Source organism: Sus scrofa, chromosome X (assembly GCF_054392235.1).
Source record: "Sus scrofa isolate SSC_HxYL_T2T_F1_AM1 chromosome X, Sscrofa_HxYL_maternal_Yorkshire_Landrace_v2.0, whole genome shotgun sequence".
Classification (NCBI taxonomy): Eukaryota; Metazoa; Chordata; class Mammalia; order Artiodactyla; family Suidae; genus Sus; species Sus scrofa.
In genome coordinates this window covers 61,885,060-61,911,636 of record NC_139401.1, presented here as the reverse complement: position 1 = coordinate 61,911,636, position 26,577 = coordinate 61,885,060, and the positions used below count along the sequence as shown (strand labels likewise).

Here is a 26,577-nt window from a genome sequence, read left to right as displayed (position 1 = left end):
CTAGGAAAATGAAGATTTTGTTTCCTCATCTGTAAAATGGAGCCAGTACTAATCCCTGCATTCACAGGGTCTTGTAATGATCACATGATATGGTACACAAAATGCCTGTCACAGTACCTGGCATATAGTAAGTCCTGAATAAATGTTAACTTTCATCTGTATTAGCCATAAACAACAATTTTCCCATTCTACTACAGGACATCAGGGACTCAGGAGATAGGCCCAAACAGTCCTCACATTGCTAGCCATGCCTTCCTCCTTCCCTCTACATAAAGATCTGAATGGAAAACAGCCCTATACCACCCCATCTCCATTCTCTCCCTTCACCAGTTGGGCGGGAATATTGATAGGAATAGAATGATCCCATTTGAATATAACCTCTTTCTTCCTTTCCCTTCCCAACTCTGGATAAGCATTCAGAAAGCAGAGATACTCAAAAGGCAAAGGAGAAAGTGGAGCAAAAGGGCCTGGAAAAGCCATTGAGGGGATATGTAGTCCCAATATCCTGGACAATTTCCAACTCCCACCTCACTAGAGGCTGGTGGGGAAATGGAATAATGGCCCATATGGAGGAATCCCAGTCTCTGGAAATGGGAGCCCCATGTTTACTCCTGGAAGTCTGATCACAGATGGCACATTCCTTTGGTCCCTGGAGTGTCTCTGAATGCTGAAAGATCCTACAGCCCTTACCTGGCTATCATATAGCACATCTCTTCTGATAATGATGATCACAGTGAAGGGACACACCTTGGATTGGAGATGGGAATGACCACTTTGGCATTATCTCCATGGCATGATTACAGGAGCTGAGGTACCCTCCCACTGCATTCATCACCCCCAGTGGTATCCAAGTTCCAATATTCCTTGAAGGAAAGGTACAGAGAGCACACTACCTCAGAGAGAATATGTTGGCTTCCTTCTATAAGGGAGAAAAAAACATGTAACAGAGGCCATGTTGTACAGTAACAAGAATGTGGGGTTCAAATTCCAACCAGATATCAGCTGAGTGCAATTAAGTTATCTAACTTCTGAGTCTCATCACTAAAATGGAGAAGAGGGAGTTCCCACAGTGGTGCAGTGGGTTAATGACCCCACTTGTCTCTGTGGAGGCGCCAGTTAGCTCCCTGGCCAGGAGCAGTGGGTTGAGGATGCAGCACTGCTGCTGCTGTGGTGTAGGTTGCAGCTCTAGCTTGGATTTGACTTCTGGCCTAGGAACTTCCATATGCTGCAGGTGTAGCCAAGAGAGAAAAAAATGGAAAAGAGATCACTTATATCTTTCAGAGTTGAGAGAAAGGCTCTGTGTGCTGACAATTTTTAAAGCATCTAGCACAGCCATACTCCACCTAATAACTTCTCTTTTCTCCCATATTCAGCACCAAGGATAGGATTAACTGGAGCCATCCGAAGTGCAGACTACCAAAGTTAAAGTCTGCCTCTTTTGTTATGAAGGCTGAGGTTAGCCTTTGTTTTGAATTATTCTGGACAAGCAAACAGAAGTCATTCCCAAGAATCAGACATTATGGTGGAAGCTACCTGTAGTGGAAAAGTCTAAGGAGCAAAAAGTCCTTCCCTTACCTGGTCAAACAGTTGCTTGCCAGTGGTGTTGGGCTGGATGGCAAACTCCAGCTCTGCATCCATGGTGGTCACACGGACATTGATCTAGGATGAAATCAAAGGAGGCAAATTAGTTGTCTTGCTCTGTGCTCAGCAGAGCTTGGGACAAGTCTCTGGAGAGGGAACTAAGATGCAAGAACATAGTAAATTTAGACATTGGTGGGAAGAGAGACTATTGAAACAAACAATATCCCAACCTTGACTTCCAATCAATTTACTGAAGACGGGGTGGGGGGCCGGCGGGGGGGACCTACAGCTACAGGGCAATGCTCACCAAGGGGCAAATAAAAAATGCAAATCAACCTGCTATTGAGAGAAAGTAAGTGTTAACTGTACTTCTTCCAGGAAGCCTTCCCCACCTATACCAGCCAGCTCCAAGCCCACAGCGTTCTCTCCCCATCTCTGCTCTGGATTATCTAAAGATAATCTTTAGATAATGGCCTGGATTATCTAAAGCACTGGTCTTTGCAGAGCCAAGTTAAGGACAGGATAAAGAGCACTGGCTTAGCACCATAACTGGCTCACTCTACAACCTTGCATAAGTTTTATCCCTTTCCTTAGTGCCCCTCATCTGTTCAAGGGCAGGAGTGCAGGGGATGGAGGTTGTCAGTTACACTAGATGACTACATAGTGCTGACATCTATGGTTCTATATACTGACTTGCATTGTTAACACTTCCTGTATTTGTGTCTCCTTGGTCTCCCTAGGCACAAGAGAGGAAAGGGGCCTCAAAAGAGATGGGTGTGGGCAACACAGAGGTGTTCCTAAGTCAGCAGAGGGAAAAGAGACAGGGACAGGCCCAGATGAAAATAACAAGTAGGCACACATAGGATTTCATAGGCACTAGAAAAAGTACCTTCTACCTTAAAGAGCAGATCCCATAGCCAAGGTCAATGATAGCTGAAATTTTATCAGTAGAGATTTGTTCCTTTGGCTTGAAAACTTGATAATGGTGGTAAGAATACTAATAGCAACCATAAGCAGTAGCTTTCATGTATGGAGACGTATTATTCACTAGGCACTTTATATGACTGCCTCATTTAACATCAACAATCCCCCTGTGAAGTAAAGAACACTATCTCCATACTGGGGATGAAGACTTAGATATTTGTCTAAAGTCACATCACTACTAAGTGGAGAAGACAGGGTTTGAATTCAGATCTACAGCCAAACCTCACAATTTAAACCAATATATTAAGTCCCCATTACATCAAAGTAAAAAATATCTCTGTTAAAAAAAAATCAAAGAATAAATTTTTTAGTTGTTAGATATTTTGCTTAAGTAACCTATATGGTACAGTCACAAGATGGCTTTTAATTTGGTCATATAAAATATTTATAAAGACTATTTCATGCCCAGGGAAAAAAGAGTTCAGTAATATTAAGTAAGGAATAGTAACCAACAAGACATTACGAGCTCAATTTTCTAAAAAGTATGAATACAGAGGTTACTGGAACTATACCCAAGTGTTAGTCAGTCTTGGTTTTGGGGTAGTTATGTTATGAGTACATTCTCCATTTTTTAAATTAAAAATCTACATTTTCTAGGATGCTCACATATTAGTTGTCCTTTAGGGGAGGACTAAAAATATAATTGTCAAAGATGTAAATCCCCACAGAGTGAGTAAGACATTAAGCCTTATCAGTCTTCGACACTTCTGGGCCTTTCCTGAGCACAGGGGTCAGCTAGCGGGGAAGAGGGGGCCAGACAGCAATTTTGCCAGCTAAACAATTCTGATGAGGACCAGGCCTGAGGAACAATTTTGTAAATAAATCTCACCAGGGAGCCAAGGAGGAAATCTATTTCAGGATTGACAATGGGACAGGAAAGGCCATGAAGGCAGGAACAAGTATGGCAAGTACCCCAGTGGGAGACAGAGAGCAAGGTTAGCCACTTTGACTCAGCGTTACCTAGGCTTCCTTCCAATCCGGTAACCTCCATAGAATGGACTTTCATAAGGTAGAGAGAATGTGGCCTAACGGGCTGAAATTTGGCCTGATCATCTAGCCTTAAATCACCCTTGAGCTGACAGGGAAGATCTGAAAACACCAATGACTTGACAGGATAGGAAAGAGTAGAAAAGGGACAGTGGGCCTTTTAGTACTTTGAAAGATACCATTCTCATTCGCACCTCAAGGTTTCTGTCTTAATGAACGTTACCTCTCTAATATTCAAGACTCATTGGATACTCACAAGACATTGGCTAAGCAAAGGGATATAAGAGGTAGGTATAGCATAATATATGACTCAGAGGTGGGAACATTTTACATCTTGACTTTTTTTTGTGCAATGGACCCTTCTGGGCAGTTTGGTGAAGTCTATTAACACCCTACTCAAAATATTTGTAAATGCATGAAATAAAGTATATAAGTATATAGAGAAAAGAGATCAACTATATTGAAAGAGTTACCAAAATTTAATACATACTTATTTATTATTATATTATATAATTATCTAATACTGGGTCTTATTAGTTATTACTACTGTAATTTCAACTTTGTCTTCAGTATAAACGATATTTTTGGAAAACAAATATGTAATTTTCCTCCCTCCAAGTTCATAGATCATTCCCATTTCAAATTACACCCATGGACTTCATGGAGGCCTCAGGACTCCTAAGAAATTTATTTCAGGTTACCCAATATTAATGGAATATTATGTCTAAGAACATATGGTTGCAGTAGGGCTGTAGGACCAGTCCCTGACCCCAAGGTACTTACTGAATAACAGGAAAATTATAATATACGAGGGAAACCCTGAAAAGTGCCATAATAGAATAAAATAAATATGTTTTTGTGGAAATATGGATCCACAGGTCAAAGTATTTCCACTGATCTCTAAGAATAACCTTGATTTTGAAAAAGGGAGCATGGGAGTCGGGAGAAGAGCACCCAAATGCCCCAGGTAGAGAAAGCAATACATGTGATAGCCCAAAAAGAGACATAGGTGCAAGTATGCAGGCCTACTCTGGTGTAAATAAGGCCTGCAGGGTGAAGAGTGGGCAGAGAGGCTGGAAAGGAGATGGAAGGCCTTGAAAAATATGCTAGAATGTTGGGCCTTAACCGTGTTGAGAGTAGCCAACTAGCCTGAATGTTCTGAGCAGGGAGGAAACTGAGGAAAGGGGTGTGACTCCAGGGAACACTCCACAGCCTAAAAGTTCCGTTTAATTCACACTATTGGGAAGAATTTTCAAAGGAAATTCAGTCTCTTGCAGATCATGTTAATAGCAGGTCATGCCAATCTAGCATCTTCTGTTAAATATTTAACTCAAATATTTATTAAATAAATATTTCTTAAATAAATCAGTTGGTAGAAAAGTAATAAGCTAGGGTTAGGATTAGGCATGTCAGAGAGGCTAGTATAGTCCACACTTCTTTCTTCCTAGATAGGACATCACCCCAGAACGAAGGCTCTCCTAAAGTATGAAGCTGTCCAGGTGAAACCAAACTGGAACCTACTTCTCCAGAGTTCCTGCTCAGAGTTTCTGTCATTCCACTGTGGCTGCTTCTCCAGGGAAAGCAGCCTGTGGTTTCCTGAACTTCACTATGGAGACAAATAATCTTCGATTTAAAAAAAAAATTAGAAAGTCCAGCAAACACAAAGGGACTTCTATTCTTGCCACCACTTAACTTAGAAGAAAATGTGAGTCACGAAGACAAGGTCATGGGTCTATAGTCTCTGTTTTTTTGTGTGTCAGAGGTAGGGAGGAATAAGGATAATAGCAGAAACTGGGGCTGAAGGTGACAGGTATAGGGCAGAAGTCTTGATTTAAGAAGATCCCTTGCTTTCCTTAAGAGCAATCTGGGACCCAAATGTGTAAGAGATGTTGTAGGCCCAGACCCACTTGCCACACAGAGCCCACTGGATGAGTACCCACTACCTTCCTTTTGGGCCTGGCCTCTTCAATCTCAATGAGAAGAGGGGAGTCTAGTTTGGGAGATAAGAACTTGAAAATAAAGCTTCCAAAGTCAGCAAAAAGTTCCCAAGCTTGGCAGGAGTGGAGGAGCTTGCCTGGATGGGGTAACACTTCAATATGTGGTCCGCAACAGAGAACTAAATCCTTGTCTAAGCCTGTCCCTGAAGACTGTGTCTCTGGAGAACATACAAGGTTTAAGGGGGAAAAAATCTGGGTGTGGCAGGTGGGGGGGGGTCACCCTCTCATACATACTAGCCCTCCCACCCCTAGCCCAAGAACAATAAATCCACTATTATTTATTGAACAATTGAACACAGACACTTCCCACACCAAGTCCTGCACTGTACACTAACAAGCTCATCTCAGTGGTCTGCCATCCAAAGCCCCCAACAAACTGGGATCTTTCCTGTGTCCCCAGTTGGCTGGCCTAAGAAACAAAAATAACCAGGCCAGATGCTACTTCTGCCTAGGCTGCAACAGCTGGGGTACTTTGGTCTCTGGACCTGGCCAGCTTCAAATAAAAGACCCTCTCTTTCTCTAGGGCCAGGAGCACCCAGATGAGCAGTAGACAGGCCACAGCAAGATCAAGGCCAATTTTCTTCTCACTTGCTTCCTGTCACTGAACTATAAGATGGCTCTTTCCTGGGGAGAAATTTGAGAGAGATAGAGAGAAAATAGAGACACAGTCGAATAATCACAAGTGACTTGTCTAAAGCACGAACCTTTACACTGGCATTACGAGCCCCCCAGCCCCACCCCGTCATGAATTGGGAAATTAAAGAGCACAGAAACAGGTAACAGAAGGATGGCAATAAACATTTACTGAATAGCAACTATGCCAAGCCCCATCAACCACAGTCTCACTTAACATCACGGAAACCAAATTTACTCAGCCAGCAAGTGATGAAGCGGGTCTTCTGGACATACCCAGAACACCATCCTTGACTCCACCTACCTCTCCAGTAATGCTGATTTACTGCTGACTTCAGACACTGCCTTAGCAACTATTTTGGCCAAGGCCCAAACACTGTAGCATACGAAGCCTGGGCACACATGAGAAGCACTGCTTCAGAAGGCCCCCTCGCCAGGGCAGAGTTTGTGAGTCAGCCCAGTTGGGTCTGGGCTCAATGACTTCATCCCTCACTTGCAATCTCCCCATTCTCTGCAACAGCCCAATTCTTCTGGGCTTTCAGTGGCTGCTAAGGAAAAGGCAAAGGTAAGTGCAGGAGGGTGACTAGTGGCAGGACAAGCCCTCCTAGGGTAAACTCAGAACTTCAGTCTCTTCCCTAGACAGAAAGCAGTCATCACAGTGTCACTCAAACTGCCTGTTCCCATTATTTAGTCTCTAGAACTCTAGCACCCACCATTTCCTGCTGCCAGAACTAGGGCCAGGCCAGGGCAGGGCAGGGCAGGGCCTGGTCTGTCTTGCCTTTTGGGATGACAGCACTGCCTCAAGCAGCTGTTCTCCATAAGGGGGAAAACAAGGGTTGCTTTGAATCCCTAGCATAGGAGACATTCTCAGCCACCACACAATCCCACCCCCCTCTTTCCCTCCTCCTCCTTCACTGACTCACCCACTTCCCAGCAACTCAGCAACTCAGTCTCTTCCCTGTCGACTTGGAAGTGGTACCTGGTACAGTTATCTGTTCTGGCCTCTTCCTACCCATTTCCAGACCTTAAAGCAGCTGGTAAGACCTGCCCAGAGTTAACCCTTCCTATGCCTGGGCTTTTTCCCAGCAGTTTCTGGAAAGGAGAACCATACCCAGTGCCACGCATACCTACCTTTAATGGGTCAGCAATAATTCTTTAATCACGCCAACTGCTGAAAAGGGCATGGGAGACAAGGGTCCGCTTTCACTTGCTTTGGCCCAACCCTGTCCTCCAAAAGCTCTCTGAGAAGCATTTCAACTGGGAGACAAGGGCATATTGGAGACTGGGTGTTGTTACTCTCTCGGTTATCATATATTTGGGGGAGTAAACCCAAATGAAAGTAACCCCTCCTAGCAATGAGAACATAACTACATTGTCACTAGAGGAGGAGTGATCAGGACAGAGATTAAAACTGAAAAGGTCAGAAACAATGAAGTTACCTTAGCAAGCTACAGTTTCCCCATTAATACAACCTTAATTGCACAGCCTTTTGCTCAACCTCAAGCTGAGGTAGAGTCACACTGTTCCTCTCAACACATGAAGGACAAGAAAGAAACTAGCTCCTCACCATTACACCTAACTCCAGGACTTATTTTTCAAAATCAGCTCAGCCAAACCATACCCCAGGAGTATCAGCTCATATCTCCTTTTGCCGACAAGCTCCTTAGTATGACCATTTATCTTCTTTAAATTTCCTCAAGATTTCAATCCACTTATCCCAGAATCTCATCTGGCTCCTCCAGAATAAACCCTCTCATCTGACCTCTCACCCCATTCTCTAAGAGAACAAACAATCCAGAATCCCCAACTATTAGACCTGAAAGGGACCTCAGAGATCACTTGATTGAAATTCTGCAATATACAGCTGGGGAAACTAAGGTCCAGAGAAGGAGAAGCATTGGTCCAGGGTCACACAGCTGCTGGACAGTGTGAGAGCAAGGATTAAAAACCTGGCTCTTGATCCACTGGCCATAATCAGCCATAGAGATGCTCTGTTAGAAAACAGTAGATGCTTTGGGTTGCTGATCTGGAAAGACTATGTGGAGGAGGAAGGACCAGCTTGCTTCCATGAAAAACTCCAAGCTGGCACAGCTTGGAAGCCTAGTGTACAACAGAGAGCAAGCCTAACTTTCAGGCTCTGATACAGTCATCTTCACTCATTCCAGAGAGACTAAAACTTTTTATAACATGGAAGGAAACCCAAAGATCCTTTGTTTCTAGAACAGCTTCTTTTGCAAAAACCTAGACAGAAACTGATTCAAAAGGTCCTTGGCAGCAGCCACAGCCAAGAACCAAGCTGGAGGTTGGGATGGGGCACAGGTAGAGGGGTGGGGAGGGATATAAACAGGGTGGAGATGACACAGCAGGGAAAGAGGCAGAGACTTTGAGAAATGAATTTATATCCAGATAGCCAAGAACAACAGGTTCTTCAATTCTCATAAAACTTTTAAGCTGCTGCAGTAAAAGTCGAGAGGGGCCATCATTAATAAAGTAAGTCTCTCAAATTGGTAGAGCCCCTCTCTGGGGCCACACCCAGCTGGGTTTCAGTCTCTAGCATCAGTTTCCTGCTTGACCCAGCTTCCTGCCTACAAGTTTCAGAGGAAGTATTTGTAGACTGGAAACACAGACCTTCTGCAGCTGCTTGGAGATGCCAGTTCCGCCCAGAACACCAGAAGGGGGCTCTACTCTCTCTGCTCAGAAACACACTGCAGCAACCTCCATCATTACAGCTCTGAAGCACACTGGAGCTGCCCTAAGCCTTAGCTTGGGTTCCATCCATTACTCATAGGAATTTCTACCCTGTCCTATGCTCCTGGATGTTAAAATTGTTGAAGCCATGATCAGTCATCATGCAGGGGCAATGGGAGGCTTCCAGACTAAATTTAAAAGCTTCTGTTGGAGTTCCCGTCGTGGCGCAGTGGTTAACGAATCCGACTAGGAACCATGAGGTTGCGGGTTCGGTCCCTGCCCTTGCTCAGTGGGTTAACGATCCGGCGTTGCCGTGAGCTGTGGTGTAGGTTGCAGACACGGCTCGGATCCCGCGTTGCTGTGGCTCTGGCGTAGGTCGGTGGCTGCAGCTCCGATTCAACCCCTAGCCTGGGAACCTCCATATGCCGCGGGAGCGGCCCAAGAGATAGCAACAACAACAACAACAAAAGACAAAAAAAAAAAAAAAAAAAAAAAAAAGACAAAAAGACAAAAGCTTCTGTTTTCAACCCCAGATCTAAACTAAGGTCAGCTTCTTGGCAACCTTGCTGGTAAGCCAACAGTAAACCCTGGTATCTAGGGAACCTACAAAATTGGAGCCCTCATCCCAGAAATAACGATCTTAGTTCTTTGAGGAACAAATCATGGTATAGTACAAAGAGGCTTTAGAGTCTCTCTGACCTTCCTTTTTCTGAAACTCAGTTTTCTAATCTATAAAATGGATCTAATAATATCAACCTCACAACAGGGTTACAGGGAGATTTAAGTTAAAATAACAGTCATGAACATACTTGGCACATCATAAATAGAATGTGATGATTACTAACCCTTCCTTTTTTAGCCATATTATTACAAATATTCTACTTCTCAGGAGGATTTAAAACAAAAACCTGTTCAACTGTACCCGAGGGCTAGGGACTAGACCTCCAGAGAGCTCCTGTAGCATTAAAGGACTCTGACTTTGAGGGAAAATTCTAACATGTGATTAGATTTCTACTTGGTTAGACAATTTGGAACCATGCATATCAGGTAGATACAGACATATCCTTGCTTTATTTTAAATGTTCTCTCTCTTGGGAGGGATAGGGATTTCCCCCAAAAAAGCAGAGCCCTGAGGGGACGCAGAACACAACCGAGCATCTATGCTATCTTGTCCCTTTAAAGGCTGCCTGATCTTTTTTCCTTGTTCTGGGCTCTGCCTTGGCATATTCTGCAATCATGTCCCACTGTTATACATAAGTCCCCACCACTTCAACAAAACCCACCAAGACATCCAAACTCCTTCAGCTGATATATCCAGAAAAACCACAAACTGGGTCTGCAAACTAGCACATCAGCATTAACTGGGAAAATTTTTAAAATACAGACACCCTGGCCTCACCCACAGAGATCATGATTTATGTTATAAGGAGTAAGACCCAGGCATCAGAAGTTAACAGCTTCATGGGAGTTCCCGTCGTGGTGCAGTGGTTAACAAATCCGACTAGGAACCATGAGGTTGCGGGTTCGGTCCCTGCCCTTGCTCAGTGGATTAAGGATCTGGCGTTGCTGTGAGCTGTGGTGTAGGCTGGTGGCTACAGCTCCGACTGGACCCCTAGCCTGGGAACCTCCATATGCTGTGGGAGCGGCACAAGAAATAGCAAAAAGACAAAAAAAAAAAAAAAAGGAATCAACAGCTTCAGATAATTCTAAGGCCCAACCAAATTTGGGAACTTCTGGCATGGAATCAATCAGCCTCTCATGGGCTAGTGTTAATATGGCCAGGGGGATGCTTGATGGAAGAGAAACACAGCAGGTAGAGAGCAGTCTGTGTGGACCTCTGAGCCCAGTGAAGGGCTCCCCAGAGTTGAATGCAGCCACCTCCACAAAAGATCAGAGATGCAATCAATCCTGCTACTGCCCCCAAAGCCCCTGCTACTTGCCCCTCCCTACCAAAGTATCATCATTTCTCACCACCACAGACACTAATGTGCACTAAAGCAATTTCTCTCTTGTAGGAGGAACATAGCTTTGTACTCTAAAAACCTGAGCTCAGGATCCCGATCTACCAATAACAAGCCATAATCTCTCGATCTTCCCACCTGTAAAATGGGCATAATGACACCCATCTGGCACAGTGTTGTACAGTGCTAATGTGGTGTTTACCAAACTTAGCTAATTGGAAATCATTTGGGGCACTAGTTTAAAAACCCAGATTCCTGGACCCCACTCCAAGCTTACTGAAACAGACTCTCCAAGAGGAGGAGCTTGGCAATCAACAGTTTTGTCCAAGGTGATTCTTATCTTCCAGGAAGTTTAAAGAAACATCACCTGGCACCAGATGGGTGTCATTATGCCCATTTTACAGGTGGGAAGATCGAGAGATTATGGCTTGTTATTGGTAGATCGGGATCCTGAGCTCAGGTTTTTAGAGTACAAAGCTATGTTCCTCCTACAAGAGAGAAATTGCTTTAGTGCACATTAGTGTCTGTGGTGGTGAGAAATGATGATACTTTGGCCTAAATTAGTTGATGGAGGAGCCCTTTTCCTACCAACACCCCAGGGAGTAGGAAGCCCCTCTTGTCAACAAAAAGGAAGCTGACCCAAAGGGCTCCTCCATCAACTAATTTAGGCCAAAGAAGGGAAAGTGTTCCTGGTGCACCACTAAGGAAAGCAAAGGGTCCAAGACTGAGACATGAAGGCAACAAGAGATAATCTCATCCCATTTAGAAGAGACAGGTTGGAGTCGGGCAGAGAATGGCTTGGAAAGCCCCAAAGGAAACCACAGCACATTCTTAAGGTTGATTCACAAATATATGACAGAGAAGGTGGGCTCTGGAGGGAGGTCCTGGAGGCGCTGCAAGTCTCTACGCCTCTTGAAGCATCAGTTTCCCTACAAGTGAAATGGGAACAACAATGCCTACTTCACGAGACTGTTTTGAGGACAGTATTATCTCCTTTACTTACTGGAAAGAATCTGGTTGGGCACCTACATGTATTAGATGTTTGTTATACTTTAGTTCCTTTTTCCTACAACCTCATTATCCAATCCAGGACCTCTGGCTCACCCTTATACAATAATAACCCCAACCCCATGTGCACAGTGCTTTACAGTTTAAAAACCATTTCTCCACATACATTCTTGCTCTGTATGAAAGGCAGGGCAGAGACAAGCACCATTTTATAGATGGGAGAAATGGGGAGGCTCAGTGAGGTAAATGGTAATTTGCTCAAGTGTGAAGGAGACAGGACTAGAACCCAGGTCTCCCCAGCTACTAGTAAGTTCATTGTTCTTTGCCCTCCCAAGTTTCTATTATTTAAGGTTGCAAAGGAGTCTTTCCAAAGGCTTACTTTTTTACCATTTATTTCATCTAAGAAATCTAGTGGCCTCTGGCCTCTTTCTCTTTCTCAGGGTGATACAGGAAGGGGTTTTCCTTGGGACTGGAGAAGATCAAGGCAGTATGGACGGGGTGGGAACAGTCTTGTAGTGGAGGGAGCCATACCATTAGCCAGGATCAACCAGCCAAGAACAGTGGGCCAGTAACCTTGAGATAGTCCCTTCCCCTTCTAGGTCTGAGTGTCCCCAACTGTACTAGGTAGGTCTTGATCAGTGGTTTTCAATTGCATTGCTTTTTTTCTTTTTAGCAGCTCTCTGCCTCTTTAATCGCCCAAACAGAAAATTGCAGGAAACTTTAAGATACAAAGTACATAAAAGTAGAACCATTCTGGTTGAAGGAGAACTACAGCTCCCCAGCCAGTTTGACCAAATACAGTTTGCACTGGACTAGCAGTTTGGGGGAAGAGAAGGAGCTCCAGTTTTAACCTTGTAAAATTCTACTCATCTTAACTCTGCACTGATTCCTTATAGGACTTAAAAACTCCTGGGCCTAAGTTTCCCCATATGAGGTGGTTGGATCAGTTGACCTCTATGGGCCTTTTTTCTGCCTTGTGATTCTAGGAAAAAGGAGCCTAGTAATCCCCCGGTGGAGAACTGTGAAGAAACCAACAAGAACAAAGTCTCATCCCTACCCCAGAGAACCCCTTTGCCTCTGATGACTCTGAACTCAGCTCTTCAGGCAGTTCCTCAAGCACTGGGTAAAGGGCGGCTTCGCTGGTGGGCAGACAGGCAGGAAGGAGGGTGCCCCACCCTCCCTTGAACAGGAAGCTAGCTACATCCTCTTTTCCCCAGGCAGCACATCTCCAAAGGTCCCCAGCAGAAGTAGTGGGGGCAGGGAAAAGAAGAGGACGGGGGAGTTCCTGTCGTGGTGCAGTGGTTCCGACTAGGAACCATGAGGTTGCAGGTTCGATCCCTGCCCTTGCTCAGTGGGTTAAGGATCCGGCGTTGCCATGAGCTGTGGTGTAGGTCGCAGACATGGCTCGGATCCCACATTGCTGTGGCTCTGGCGTAGGCCAGCAGCAAAAGCTCTGATTAGACCCCTAGCCTGGGAACCTCCATATACCATGGGAGTGGCCCTAGAAAAGGCAAACAGAAAAAAAAAAAAAAAAAAAGAGGATGGGGCCTGAAAGGAAACTGAGCATGCAAATCACCTCAGTGTGCCAGGGGAAGCGAGTGACTAGGTCCTGGGAAAGAGTAGCAAAGGAACTCCATTCTTTACTGGGGCCCAGCTCCCCTGACAAAACCTTGTCAAAATGACCTATGGCTAAAGGAGTCAGAAGGCTGGTACAGCAAGCAGCCTGGGCCCACCCACTCCTTGCCACTGAGTTTCTCCAGCTTGAGGAGCTGGGCCTCATTCACAGCTGTTTCCAGTTCTTTCTTAGAGTAAGAACACAGATACCATGCCATGGGGTGGATGGGTATAGACATGAGTTAACACTCAAGAATAGAGGGGCTCGTCATGCCTCTCAAAGCCAACGGAGGCAAGCAGCTACCCACTTGGCCACACTACCAGCCCACTTTCCCGTGCCCACCCCCATACCCTGTGACTGCAGCCCAGCCCTCCCCACATCCTGTTCTCAGAGAACACGTGGCTGCCTGGGGAAAGATAATGTCATTACCACACTTCTCCTCCCTTCAGAAGGCTTTGGTTGACTGGGGAGGGAGCTGGAGTTCTCTGCTTAATCAAGCTGAAAAATCTGCAGTAATCTCCCAGTTTCACAGACAAGGACAAGAATGTGACCAGCTAACCACAGAAGCACCTTCCACACTGGAGAATCCATGCCTAGAGAAAGCTGGTGATAGTCCAAAGTACTGGAAAAAGGAATTTTCTGAGAAAACACAAATTGGCAACTTCTACATTTGGAAACTGAAAGACAATATGCCAATGCTCTTCTCAGGAGATATAAAAACACATTAAACTTATTTTTTAAAGGTTCCCAAACATTGCTGAAGTCTCACTACACATGGTTTTAGATGCCAGTCTCAGCATTTCTGCTAAAGCAACATAATTTGCAGAGGGTGTTAATGGGCCTAGAGTGGCTCTGGCCACTGGGCAAAATAAAATGACTTCAGGCCAATAGGAACACGTCCTCCAACAAGCTCAGAGAAAGAAATGGTGAGGGGTTACCACAGTCTGAGCCCACTCATTCATTGTTCAATTTCCCTTCACTCCTTTCTGACCAGCTGACACACTGGCTCCCCCTTGTCTTTCCTTCCCAGACTATAAGTAGCAAAGAATGTGGCTGAACATTCCATCTGCATATTCAGGGAGTGCCTCCTCATTCATCCAGGGTGAGAAAACAGAAGGCAGATGCCATTCCACAGCACTGCCTCACTAAATGCGGACCTTCAGTGTGGCATGATCCTGGGCAAAGCTTGTATGGGAGACCTTGGCCAACTACCCCTAAACAAGTTGTCCCCAGTCCCACTCAGCCTGCTACTCTCCCACACCTAATCTTGCAGCCCAATCTAACTTTTGCCCCCATCAAGGAACAAGGATATCTTGTAGGCCTTAGGAAAATATCAACTCTTAGCACCTGCCTCCAGTGGATGTGCTGAAGGCTAAAGAGTGGCATCATACCTGCCCTAGTTATCTCTGTTTGTAGCCACTAGCTCACAGGCTTCATTTTTGTCATGGTCATCTTCTGGGAAGCAGAGGTATAGAGAGCCCAAATAATGCCCTTGAGCTTGGTGGATCTATGATTGTTTTTGGAGAAGTCCTGAGGCAGGGTGAGGGAGGCGATTAGTAAGAGAACAGGGACATGACATTCAGCTTGTTACTTTTGGTCCTTACATAGATTAACATAACTTCTCCAAAAGCTAGCTTAGTATGTTTTTTTTTTTTTTTTGAGTTGACAAAGCCACATCTTGCCCTCCAAACCACAAGCTCAGTTACTAATTTACTGAGACCAGTAAAAACTGTTTAACCTATCCAACCAACAACACCAAGGTTTTTAGCACCCCTACCACTAGAAACATACAATCATTGTACCCCCCTAGTGATAAGGTGAGCATGCATGAAACCACTCACCTCCAACACATACACAACATCAGAATTCTTCAAGTAGAGTAAGAAGCACCTCCACTCTAACTTTGGTCTAGTTTCTTCAAATAGCAGCAGGAAAGAGGCCCACCAGAAGCTCTACAGAAATTACCCAGTAGCTTCCCTCAGGCAATAGATATTGTTCCATAATACAAAGTGAGCCCTAAAATTTTACCTACAATTCTAATAAGACCTAGAAAAGCAAACATGGACCACATCTTACCTACCCCAGGTATTTCAGAAGGAACTCTATCCCTGACACAGTCACATATATACATACACTGGTTTCACATATCACTAAGTTATCAGACACCCAATATGGATCAGGCTTTGAGATGATTCTAATGCTTGCACATGTGCATGTGTGAAAGAAAGTAACCAAGTATGTGATAGTATTTTTTTGTTGGTGAGGGGTTGCAAGTAGATGCGGAATTACCATGCTGTACAGCAAAAGCAGTAATAGAGGTAATCAGAGGAACTGTGGAAACATAAAGGGGCATCCAGGCCACAATGGAAAAGGCAGGAGGGCAAGAGGTTTCTAGAGAAAGAGAAGACATTTCCTGAATGATAAATAATATTTGCACAAGAAAAGAAAGATGTTTAAAGGAAAGGGAAGCTTATGGTATTCCAGGTAGGCAAATAGCCTATACAAGGACACAGGGGAAAAAAACACTGTGTGCGCCCTCCAAATGCCACAGGGAAATATATAATGTATGAAAACCCTCCCCAAAATACAAAGTTAAGGATAAAGGCCTCCTTTCCCTGCTCCCTGACCCTCTTGCCAGAACCTAACAGAAGTGAATCACTAGAGACCTTTCCACCAGCTCATCAGATCTGAGGGAGGTGTGACACAGGCAGAAACAGAAATCTCTGAAGAAGCCAGACACAGTGGCCTGATATATGATATAGGTAGGAAGCTGGCTCTGTCCTACACAGCCCCACTGAGCTTAGTTTAATGAGCACTCCCAATCCTAGCTCCCACAAATCCTACTCTCCAGACCTTGAGGGAACCTACTACAACCCATTCAGTCCATATGGAAAATCCATATACCCACAGATAGACCTGGAAGGGTGATCAGACTAAGATTTCCCACTGCACCCTACCACACACACACAAAGAGGAAGTGAAAGCTACCAGCACAGCAAGGGCTTGGAATTGGCCTCAGCTAGGCTGCCTGGCTTTTGCAAAGGGGCGGACACCCGCTGATTTCACAAAGTGTTTTGCCCTCTTGAGTAAGGGTTCCTCTAACCATTTTTGCCTCTGAACTTTCTATTCTTCCCATCCAATAACCATCCTGTCTAACCTGAGTCTCATAATATTGCTTCTCCTTTACCCCACTCCCTCATCTGGAGACTTTTAAGGCTCCCCAGAGCTGGGGTTCCTCTTCACAAAGCAACAGACACATCCACACAAATTCTCATACTATTTCCTCCCAACATGCTTCACTGGAAGGTAGCACATTTACACATTAAAGGCAGAGCTTATCTAGGCTCCTAAAATTATTTGATCTCAAATAATTAAAGAGGGCAAAATACAATGAAAGAAATAATGAGAAATGTGGCATTTTTCAAGCACCTTCAATATGTCAGGCACCCTTTTAAGGGTACCTTCACACTCATGAGCTATTTTCTCTCTCATAAATTCTAAGGAAGTGGGTATCATTTTTAAATCTTCATTTTAAGGATGGAAAACTGAGATTCAGAAAGGTTCATTGCCTTACCCAAGGTCATATAGGTATAAACAATGGTTGAAAATAATTCTACATAATTGGCCCACTTCAAGTTACCTTGAACAATCCTGACTAGACACCTGCCCAACTAAGTCACAAGAAAACCTGAGGCAACTCTACTTGGAATATGCACCATTAATTGTCACCTTAAAACCATGTAAGTTAACCTCACTCACTTACTACCCACAAATATGCTTCAGTCCCTAAAGGTCAGAACATCTTTACACATTACACAAGTATTCTATACTATTGGGTATAAAGGTGCATTTCTTTGGGGACAGAAGGGAAGGGGAGAGGAGGAGCAGCCCTGATGAGTGTTCTACACTTCCCTGTGCCCTAGTTACTACCCCTCAGGCAGCTTGATGCTTGAGCCTCCTAGGCCTGGGAGCCTAGATTTGGCTAGGAATCTACAATCCTAGGTGTGTTTGGGGAAGGGCAGGCACAGCAGAAGAAAGAAGAGAAGGTATTCCAAAGTAGGTCTGATGCAACCACTCTTAGAACTCTGGCTTTTCTAAGAGAATGACTCAGCCTTGGCATAATATTCTCTCCATTCCAGGATTCCCAGAGATTCAGCAAGAATGGGCATGAATGCCCAAATAGGCATATAAACACACAACTGCTAACAAAGTGCAAATCCCAGAACATTAGGTATAAGAGCTCTGGATGGAGCTGATAATGCCTCCTTGTCTGGGCAAGAGCTACACTCTAATATCACCCTTACAACAAATGGTCTCAGTGTCTTGCTCCAAAAGTACCCAAGATTCCTCCTGTTCAGGTGTGGTCTGAAAGAACACAAAGAATGTACCTTCTCAAAAAGCCAGGCTTGATTTTAGGAGGCTCAGGAAAGCTAGGGATGAAGCAATGGGAGGAGGAACAGGAAGAGCTAGCCCCAGCTCTGGAATCTCCTGTTAAAGAAGGCTTTGGACTTCTGTGTTTTTATTTTCAAATATGCCTAATTATCATCAACTGGAGCTGCTTACTTATCAGATTTAGGGCCATTTGGGATAAAAAGCTAAGTCTTACATAGGAACAATGAGCTGTAGGAAAGTATCATCTATTGCTTTTTTTCCACTCCAAGAAGGATTCAATTCTAATCCTCGGTGACTATGACCCCAAGTATACACCAGGAGGAGAAAGAATGATTTGGTTAGTTAGTAACCAACATGGAAGTGACTAACTACAAGCAACCCAATCATAAATCAGGATTGAAAGGCCTACCAGGTGCCTGGCTCAGCAAAGAGGAATCATGAGTTTATAAGAAATTGGTATATAATAAGTTGATAGTGTAGAGTATAGACTAGCAGGAGTTGGTAAACTGTTTCTGTGGGCCATATATGATCTCTGTTGCATATTTATCTTTTTTCTTTTTAACAATGCTTTTTAAAATATGAAACCTATTCTTATAATACATACAAAATCAGGCCTCATGGGCAAGTTTGCTAACTGCTAGACTAGAGCAAATACTGGCAGGCTAGTAACTCCATTCACTATCTGCAAGGCCTCAAATCTGGACCAATAGTTCTATTCACATTCTACTTTTCCTAGAAGATGGGCAGCAAGAGCTTTATCTGAAAGTTAAACAAAGAAAATTGATTCAGAAAATCATACACAGTAGCCTGCTCACTTCCTAAGTAAAGGCAGTGAAATAAAAAAGGTAACAAGCTTAGATCGCTGACCATCTTCCCCAAAGGTTCATTCACATACCTTCCAGAAAGGTCCTGAGTCAAGCTGACACCCCTCAATATCAGGCCCCAAAATAGGGAAAGAGTCATGGAGTACCTGGCCTTTAGGCCTCTGGCTCAAACCTCTGGCCTTTAAGAGCAAGAGGCATGCATGAAGTAGAAAGAAGAAGGGGACCTTCCCAGCCAGCCTATTAAGGGCTCAAGAAATAAAGGGACATATGTGGCTTTCTTCCCTCTCTATCCCTTTAGAAAACATTTGGAGAATAAAAGGAAATCAAGTTGGAGATGCCAAACTCAGTGGGAGGAAAAGCTAAGAATGAAACTAATGCCAACCACAAGGTTCCAAGGCTAAAGACTTCAGTTAGTGCCCAACACTGCACACAAACCCATAACTTCTAGACTAGGTCTAGAACCCGCAGGGTCCAATTAGCACTTCACTCACAAGTGGTGAGAAGAAACCTTTAAGGAATGCCCACCTTCTAACTTCCCACTCCACATCCTGGTTCCTCACACTTGCCCCTCTTGTAGAGAAAAGGGAAAGAAGAAAGAAAGAAAGAAAAGAGAAGAAGGAAAAGAAAAACATATTTGTGAAATGATGTGTACCCTAAAAGTCAACTACTACTAAGAACTGTGGACTTCTAGATACAAGGGGTGCCAACGATGCAGCCTTTTCCTCCTCACTAGCTTCCAGATTGTTCCCCCAAAAGATAAAGAATCTAACGTGATTAAGGGGAGGAAACAGGAGAAGAGACCCCTTCAAACCAATTCAGCAGCTATTGAGCACCTGTCAAAGTGAGGGGCAGAGTAGTGGGCACTGAGAATACAGAGATTATGACAAACCTTTACCTCAAAGCGCTCCCCACCTAGTAGTGAAAAGATAGAATTATTAGATCCCACAGAATGCAGATGTGCTATATCCACCCTAAAGCTCCCAGTCACCTTTTTCTCAAAATAAAAAGTTCCTTTGGAGGCTTGTGGGAGAAAATAAACCAAGCTATCCTCCTGGTGCTAACTGGTTCTACACACTAAGCACCTTCTTGTGCTTCTGGGAGGGCGGGGAACAAAGTCCTCTTTCCTATCGCAGAAGGAACTTATTCTCTAATTAAGATGCTATATAAAAAACAGTAGGATATTATCAAAGACCACACTGTGATATGATGCCATGGTTTATGGGAGACCTCGGTGCACTCTAAAAGTATAGAAGCAGCAGGAGCTGGGGCCTAGTCAGACGTAAAGGTCATCCAGCTGAAGCAGGAAGTGGAGAATCAGCAGTCTTCCATTCCAAAACACCCTGCATTGGACACAGGGCAGGATCCTAACCCATCACCTCTACATGGAGCTGAGGAATAACGTCACCAGGTCCTTGTGCTGTTACTAACTCTCCATAATGTTCCCATTAACTGAATGCCTTGGTGCCCACAGTATTACTCACTTTCTATCCTGTCCTATCTCCCCCACCACCAGTATACTAAAGACAGCTGCTTATCTCTCTGAGGTCCAGTTAGATGCTCTGAACCTCCCCTTCCTCTAGTACTTTCGGGGGGGGGGTGCATAACCCCCATATCATCCAGGTCCAATAACCAAATTTAGAGGATGCCCAATTGAGTTGTCCGGACTACCTTTACCTCCAGCTATGACTGGAGTGGAAAGAGCCCTAAACGAAGTCTTAGCTCAGTTCAGCTATATTCATGCTGTGTAGGTATGGGCATGGGCCTCCCTTTCGCAGGCTCAGTTTTCTCAGATGTAACATGAGAGGCATCAGTTAGGGATGTAGTTATAAGCCCTAGCCCCAAATTAGAATATCCTAGGGAAGCTCTTCAAAAAGACTAATGCCCAAAGCCCTAAGCCAATCAGTGTCTGCAACATGCTTCCACAGATGAACAAGACCAATTGTATGGCAAGTTGGACTTCCCCAGTGGATCAGAAGGCAAGGGGCCTAGCTGGACCCATGCAGAACTCAACACCTGACTATAAGAACGGCAGCTCTAACATTTAAACTCTACCTTCAGTCTAGCCCTTAGGACCACTAAGACCACTACTAGGATTATGAGCTTAAATTTTGTCCTCTTCCAAACTTGCTTCGAATCCATAAGAAAAAATCAATTAAAATATACCAGCACTAGTAAATTCAACCTCACATGCTTTGACATCAAGTGAGCATTATGACTTTTCCTTCTTATAAAGGACTAGGCCTATCTGCCATTATTATTATTATTATTATTATTATTATTATTATTATTACTATTATTCCTTTTTAGAGCCACACCTGTGGCATATGGAAGTTCCCTCGGCTAGGGATCAAATCAGAGCTACAGCTACCAGCCTATGCCACAGCCATAGCAATGCCAGATCTGAGCCACTTCTGCAACCTACACAGCAGCTCATGGCAACACCATATCCTTAACCTACTGAGAGAGGCCAGGGATCGAACCCAGATCCTCATGGATACTAGTTAGGCTCATCACTGCTGAGCCACAATGGGGAACTTCCCTATCTGCCATTATAAACTGGGTTTTTTCACTTGCTATATCTGGTCTCCATGGCCCAACTTTAAGGATCTCACACTCTACACAATGGGGATGGTGACAAGGAAGAGCTGTTCTTCCTGCTTCCACAGCTTTTGACTGCTCTAGTGACACATTCCCTAGTGACAGTGTCACATTCCTGAGTGCTTACCAACTACTTGTGACCAGGGACTACTGTCTACCTTACGATGTCATCCAACTGACTGTTTCTGGTGGGTTCCCTAAGAACTACTTTTCCAGAGCACCTCTTCTCTACTCACTCAGATCAGGCCAGGTTTGACCCTTGCCACCCTTGTCTGCCTACCCCTCTACCCAGTTAAGCTCCATAACATTCCCAAGGCCCTTCTATGAAGGTTGCACCTCTAAACCCAGATGTAGCTAACCCCTCCCAAACTCTCAGAGCTGGTAGAGTTGCCATTTGGCACAGTTTCCCACAGAATGGGAATATTTCTGAGATGTGTGCCACCATCTCTCTACCCAAGGTGGGGCAGATCAGACTCCATTGTTGGGGGAAAGGAACAGCTCTGAACAAATCACATACTTGAGGGCAGAAATGGCCCTGAGAGATTAGCCAAATCAGCTTTTTGCAGAACAGACTATAGTCCCAAAAGGGGCAATGGCCTGGCCAAGAATGCCCTGAGAAGCTAGCAGCAGAGCTTAGACTAAACTCCAGCTCTTCAACTCCAGAAGAGTGCTCTTTCCACAATTTCCCAATACCTCTTCCTTTCAACAGGTTGGACCAATGCTCATGCTCCCACCAAGGTTCAAACAAGACCCTACATTAGTTAGGTCTAAGCATTCCCCAAACAATTCTCATTTCCTAACAAGTAACATCTGTGTGTCCAGGAGCAAGGCATAGCCAAGTTATCGGCCCAAGCAGGTGGAAAGCTCAACCAGCCTTAAAGGCAGTGGTCTGACATTACCAAGAAGGGTGATACAGGAAGCCAGCTATAGAACAAGTATCAGGCCAGGCCCCAAGCAGGCAGAACACAAACAACATGACAGGCAGACATCCACACAGAGATCCCCAACTGCTAGAATGCTAGAATTCTCTCTAGACTTTATTCTTCTCCCATGATTTCTTTTTATTTTATTTATTTACTTATTTTTAGGGCCACACTCACAGCATATGGAGGTTCCCAGGCTAGGACTCTAATCAGAGCTACAGCTGCTGGCCTATGACACAGCCACAGTAACACCAGATCTGAGCCGCGTCTGTGACTTACATCACAATTCACGGCAATACCGGATCCTTAACTCACTGAGCGATGCCAGGAATGGAACCCACAACCTCATGGTTCCTAGTCAAATTTGTTTCCGCTGCACCATGACAGGAACTCCTCTTATGATATTTTAGAAGAGACTGAAGGGAGGTTAAGCAACTACTGGACCAGGGGAAGGGCCTGTGTTTAAAGCTGAAACTTCTTTACTAGCCTCAGAACTCTGGCTTAACCATGACTAGAGCTTAAGTCCAGGACTTTATGAAAAAATACTTGTCTCCTCTTTCTACACCACCTATCCTTTTTTTTTAATTTTTATAATTTTTAGTGTTTTTCATTAAAGTCAATTTACAGTGTTCTGTCAACTTCTACTGTACAGCAAAGTGACCCAGTCATACACATATATATTCTTTTCCTCTCATTATCCTCCATCATGTTCCATCACAAGTGACTGGATATAGTTCCCTGTGCTATACAGTAGGGTCTCATTGCTTATCCTCTCCAAACACAATAGTTTGCATCTATTAACCCCAGACACTCAGTCCATCCCACTCCCTCTAACTCCCCCTCCCCCTCCCCCTTGGCAACCACGAGTCTGTTCTCCAAGTCCCTATATCACCTATCCTATGCAGTCTGATACCAAAGTCTTCTTTTTCCCATTCATGCCCTGTCTCCCTTATTCATTAGCTGAATAATTTCTGCAGAGTGACTTAAACTCTTTGAGCTTCAGTTCCCCCATATGAAAAAGCAAGGTTAATAATCTGTCAACTGGAGAGAGTTAATGAATATCAAATGACATAATAATAGTGGTAAAAACTGTTTTGACAACTACAGTGCATAAAACAAATGTAAATAATTATCAGTATTTGTGTTGGTGACTTTTTTTAGTCCAAACATGGGATGAGAACAGCTAGGAACACTGGAAAATAACTGCAAGGCAATGCCAACCAATTTATAAAGGGATTCCTTCAATTCACATCTGACAGTGCTGTTTTAAACAGGGAACTACTTGGAAAGCAGGCAGCTAGTCCCTAAACTTATAACTCCCAGATTCCCTCCCCTACCCTAGTATTCCCTTTTCTGGGCTGCTCAATCGCTAGAGGTTCGCAGAGGGACTTTCCCAGAGAGATATCTAGCAGTTCTTTCAAGATTTCTTCAGTGTTGCCTCTTCTGACAAAGGCTAAATCCCAGCAGAGCGGGGGTTAGGAAGAACTCTTCCAGAACCCACTGGGATAACAGTCCATATCAGGCAATCTCGCACATGGTTTTCCTAGCTCCATTCTTTGATTTCCTCTCTCCCAATCCCAGTCTTATAAATTTGTCACCCTTACCTGAGTTCACAGCCTGGAAGGACGGTCATAGAGGCAATAAATTACCCGGGAAATAGAAGGCCATCACTTTCCTTACTCTGGAGGTCAAACTTCACCATTTTCCTTTTGGTTAAGGTCAGTTATCCACATCAACTTAAGAATAATACGCTGAGTGGATAGCTTTACTTCAGGAATTTTTTGGAAATATTTACCTAACTAATTATGTCTTCTTTGGATTACCAGAAGAGCTAAGGGAGTTTGCATTCCCTTGGCTCACATGGCTTAGGACAGTCAGTCCACACATAGCTAGGAGAAAAATGTTTTGTTATGGATAGTTGAGAACTGATTATATGGCAACGCATCATTGGTCCAAATGGTCTATAAATGATCTGTTTCACAGAAGTGAACTTTTCCTGATAACTGAGGCTTACCCTTTAAAGGATCATAACCATTCTTAATGGCAAGGTGAAAGTCTTTCATCCACTGACACACTATACTGCTTTTGTCAAGAGAGGCTGTAAAAATATGATTCATGTTTCTCTGAGCACCCAAATCCTATATGCTTGATTCAGGTTGATGCTTGATCTATTCTACAGAAATAACATTCAACATTCAATAACTTTTTTTTTTTTTTTGGCTTTTTGGGGCCTCACCTGTGGCATATGTAAGTTCCCAGGCTAGGGGCTGAATCGGAACTGCTGGCCTATACCATAGCCTCAGTAATACCAAATCTGAGCCACATCTGCAAACTTGGATGCAGCTCATGGCAATTCCAGATCCTTAACCCACTGAGCGAGGCCAGGGATTGAGACCACATCCTCATGAATACTATTCAGGTTCATAACCCAATGAGCCACAAAGGGAACTCCCATTCTAGCACTTTCTAATGTTATCTTATCCAAGTTTCCCACCAACCCTGAGGATTAACATCACCACTTTACCAATGAGGAATGGGAGGCTCAGAGAGGTTAACAGACTTCCAAAAGATCACACAGCCAATAAGTGTTGAAACATCTTCCTACAAGCCTGGCCCACAATAAATGCCTGAAGATACTTTGGATCCAAGCCTTCTCACATAGCCCAAGAAATTTTTTAAAATATCATTCCTTTTCTCTTTTCATAGTCTGACCTCAGGGCCTTGCTCTCCCTGCCTCACAAGGATTCAGAAAGCTCCAATCACTCAACCTGCAGGCAGCTTCCTGTTTGTCTAAAGGGGAAGGCAATAATGCATTCAGTAAGCCTAGCCTAGTCAAGGTCAACCCCTGGTGGCAGAGGCTCCAGGATTAAAGGCTGTGCAAGAAGAAGCTCTGCTCCACCCATTGTGAAAGTCTGGGAACCAAGAAGACAAGAGAAGGGCGGGGCATGTCATGAGTGGGCAGAAGAGAGCCTGCATTTCTGGTAAGCCAGCTTCTCCTTGCCTAGCCTAACTCGTTCACCATGATCAATACCCTAGCAAGCTTCTAAGACCAGAAGTGGCCACTGGGCTAGACTTTTTTTTTTTTTTTCAAAATGGACCCTTGAACAACATGGCTTTAAACTGTTCTGGTCCACTTACAAGCGGATTGTTTTCAATAAATAGGTACTACGGGACCATACAATCTGCAGTTGGTTGAATCTGTGATTGGTTGAATCCGCAGATGTAGAACCAGAAATATGGAGGGTAGACTGTACATTTACATGTGGAATTTCAGCTACGAAGGGGTTGGCAACTCTGACCTCCCTGTTGTTCAAGGGTCAACTGTATTTATTTGCATTTCAGAAATCACTGTCTTCCTCAACTCTTTAACTGGATAGCTCAGCTAGAGCTGAGAGCTCTGCAAAATTTCACCTTTCTGCCACTTGAACAAGATCCATGATAATTATGAGGTGAGGGGATTGTAACCCAGCTTCACTGCTCTTCTTTGGGGAATACTGGAAAGGCATATGCACACCAACAAAATACGCACACACGCACACACACACAGACACACACACAACTTTTTTTTTTTTCTTTTTGGTCTTTTTGCTATTTCTTGGGCCGCTCCCGCGGCATATGGAGATTCCCAGGCTAGGGGTCCAATCGGAGCTGTAGCCACCGGCCTATGCCAGAGCCACAGCAACGCGAGATCCGAGCCGCGTCTGCAACCTACACCACAGCTCACGGCAACGCCGGATCGTTAACCCACTGAGCAAGGGCAGGGATCGAACCCGCAACCTCATGGTTCCTAGTCGGATTCGTTAACCACTGCGCCACGACGGGAACTCCACACACAACTTCTTTACTTAATCTTGGATAGTTCCAGCAGCCAGAGGTCTTTTGAAGAACAGGGTTCTCAGTCAGGTACTGTCTGGAATCAAACTACCCCAAACTGGCAAAACCACAGAAGAAGGAGGAGGCCATTTTAAGCACAGGAAAGTGGTTTACCCTACCATGAATCACTCAACTAAGATCACTTAGGCATAGGTAAAATCACAGCTATCTCTAGAAGTGGGGTCTACCCAGCCTGGAAAGGGAACAGCTTTCATCATTCTATCCTTCATACCAACAGAAGGGTCCTCAATTCCCACCTTCTCCAGAAAGCCTTCTCTCTCAGGCAGGCAAGTCCTTACAATGTTCTCTTTATTTCCCATTCAACGAAAAATATGAGTCCTTTTCATTTGTGTAGATTCTAAGTGTTTCACCCATTTGACAATTTTCTTATTAATAAACCCATACAGATATTAACATCTGATTTGCTATAAAAAGATGGCCACCACATAGTAAGTTTTAAAAAAGTTGCAGCATAGTATGGATTTATTTTTTGTATGTATTTAAAGTTATATA

At 44.2% G+C, this 26,577-nt stretch overlaps 1 protein-coding gene across 3 annotated transcripts in view; it reads right to left on the bottom strand.

The window, feature by feature from the left end:
* The window catches only part of MSN (moesin), a 123,466-nt gene that overhangs the window by 22,425 nt on the left and 74,464 nt on the right, over positions 1 to 26,577 (bottom strand). For all 3 annotated transcript variants that reach the window (XM_085006406.1, XM_013986219.3, NM_001009578.1), the window contains 1 exon segment: positions 1,576 to 1,659. In XM_085006406.1, the coding sequence (XP_084862532.1) occupies positions 1,576 to 1,659 (84 nt within the window).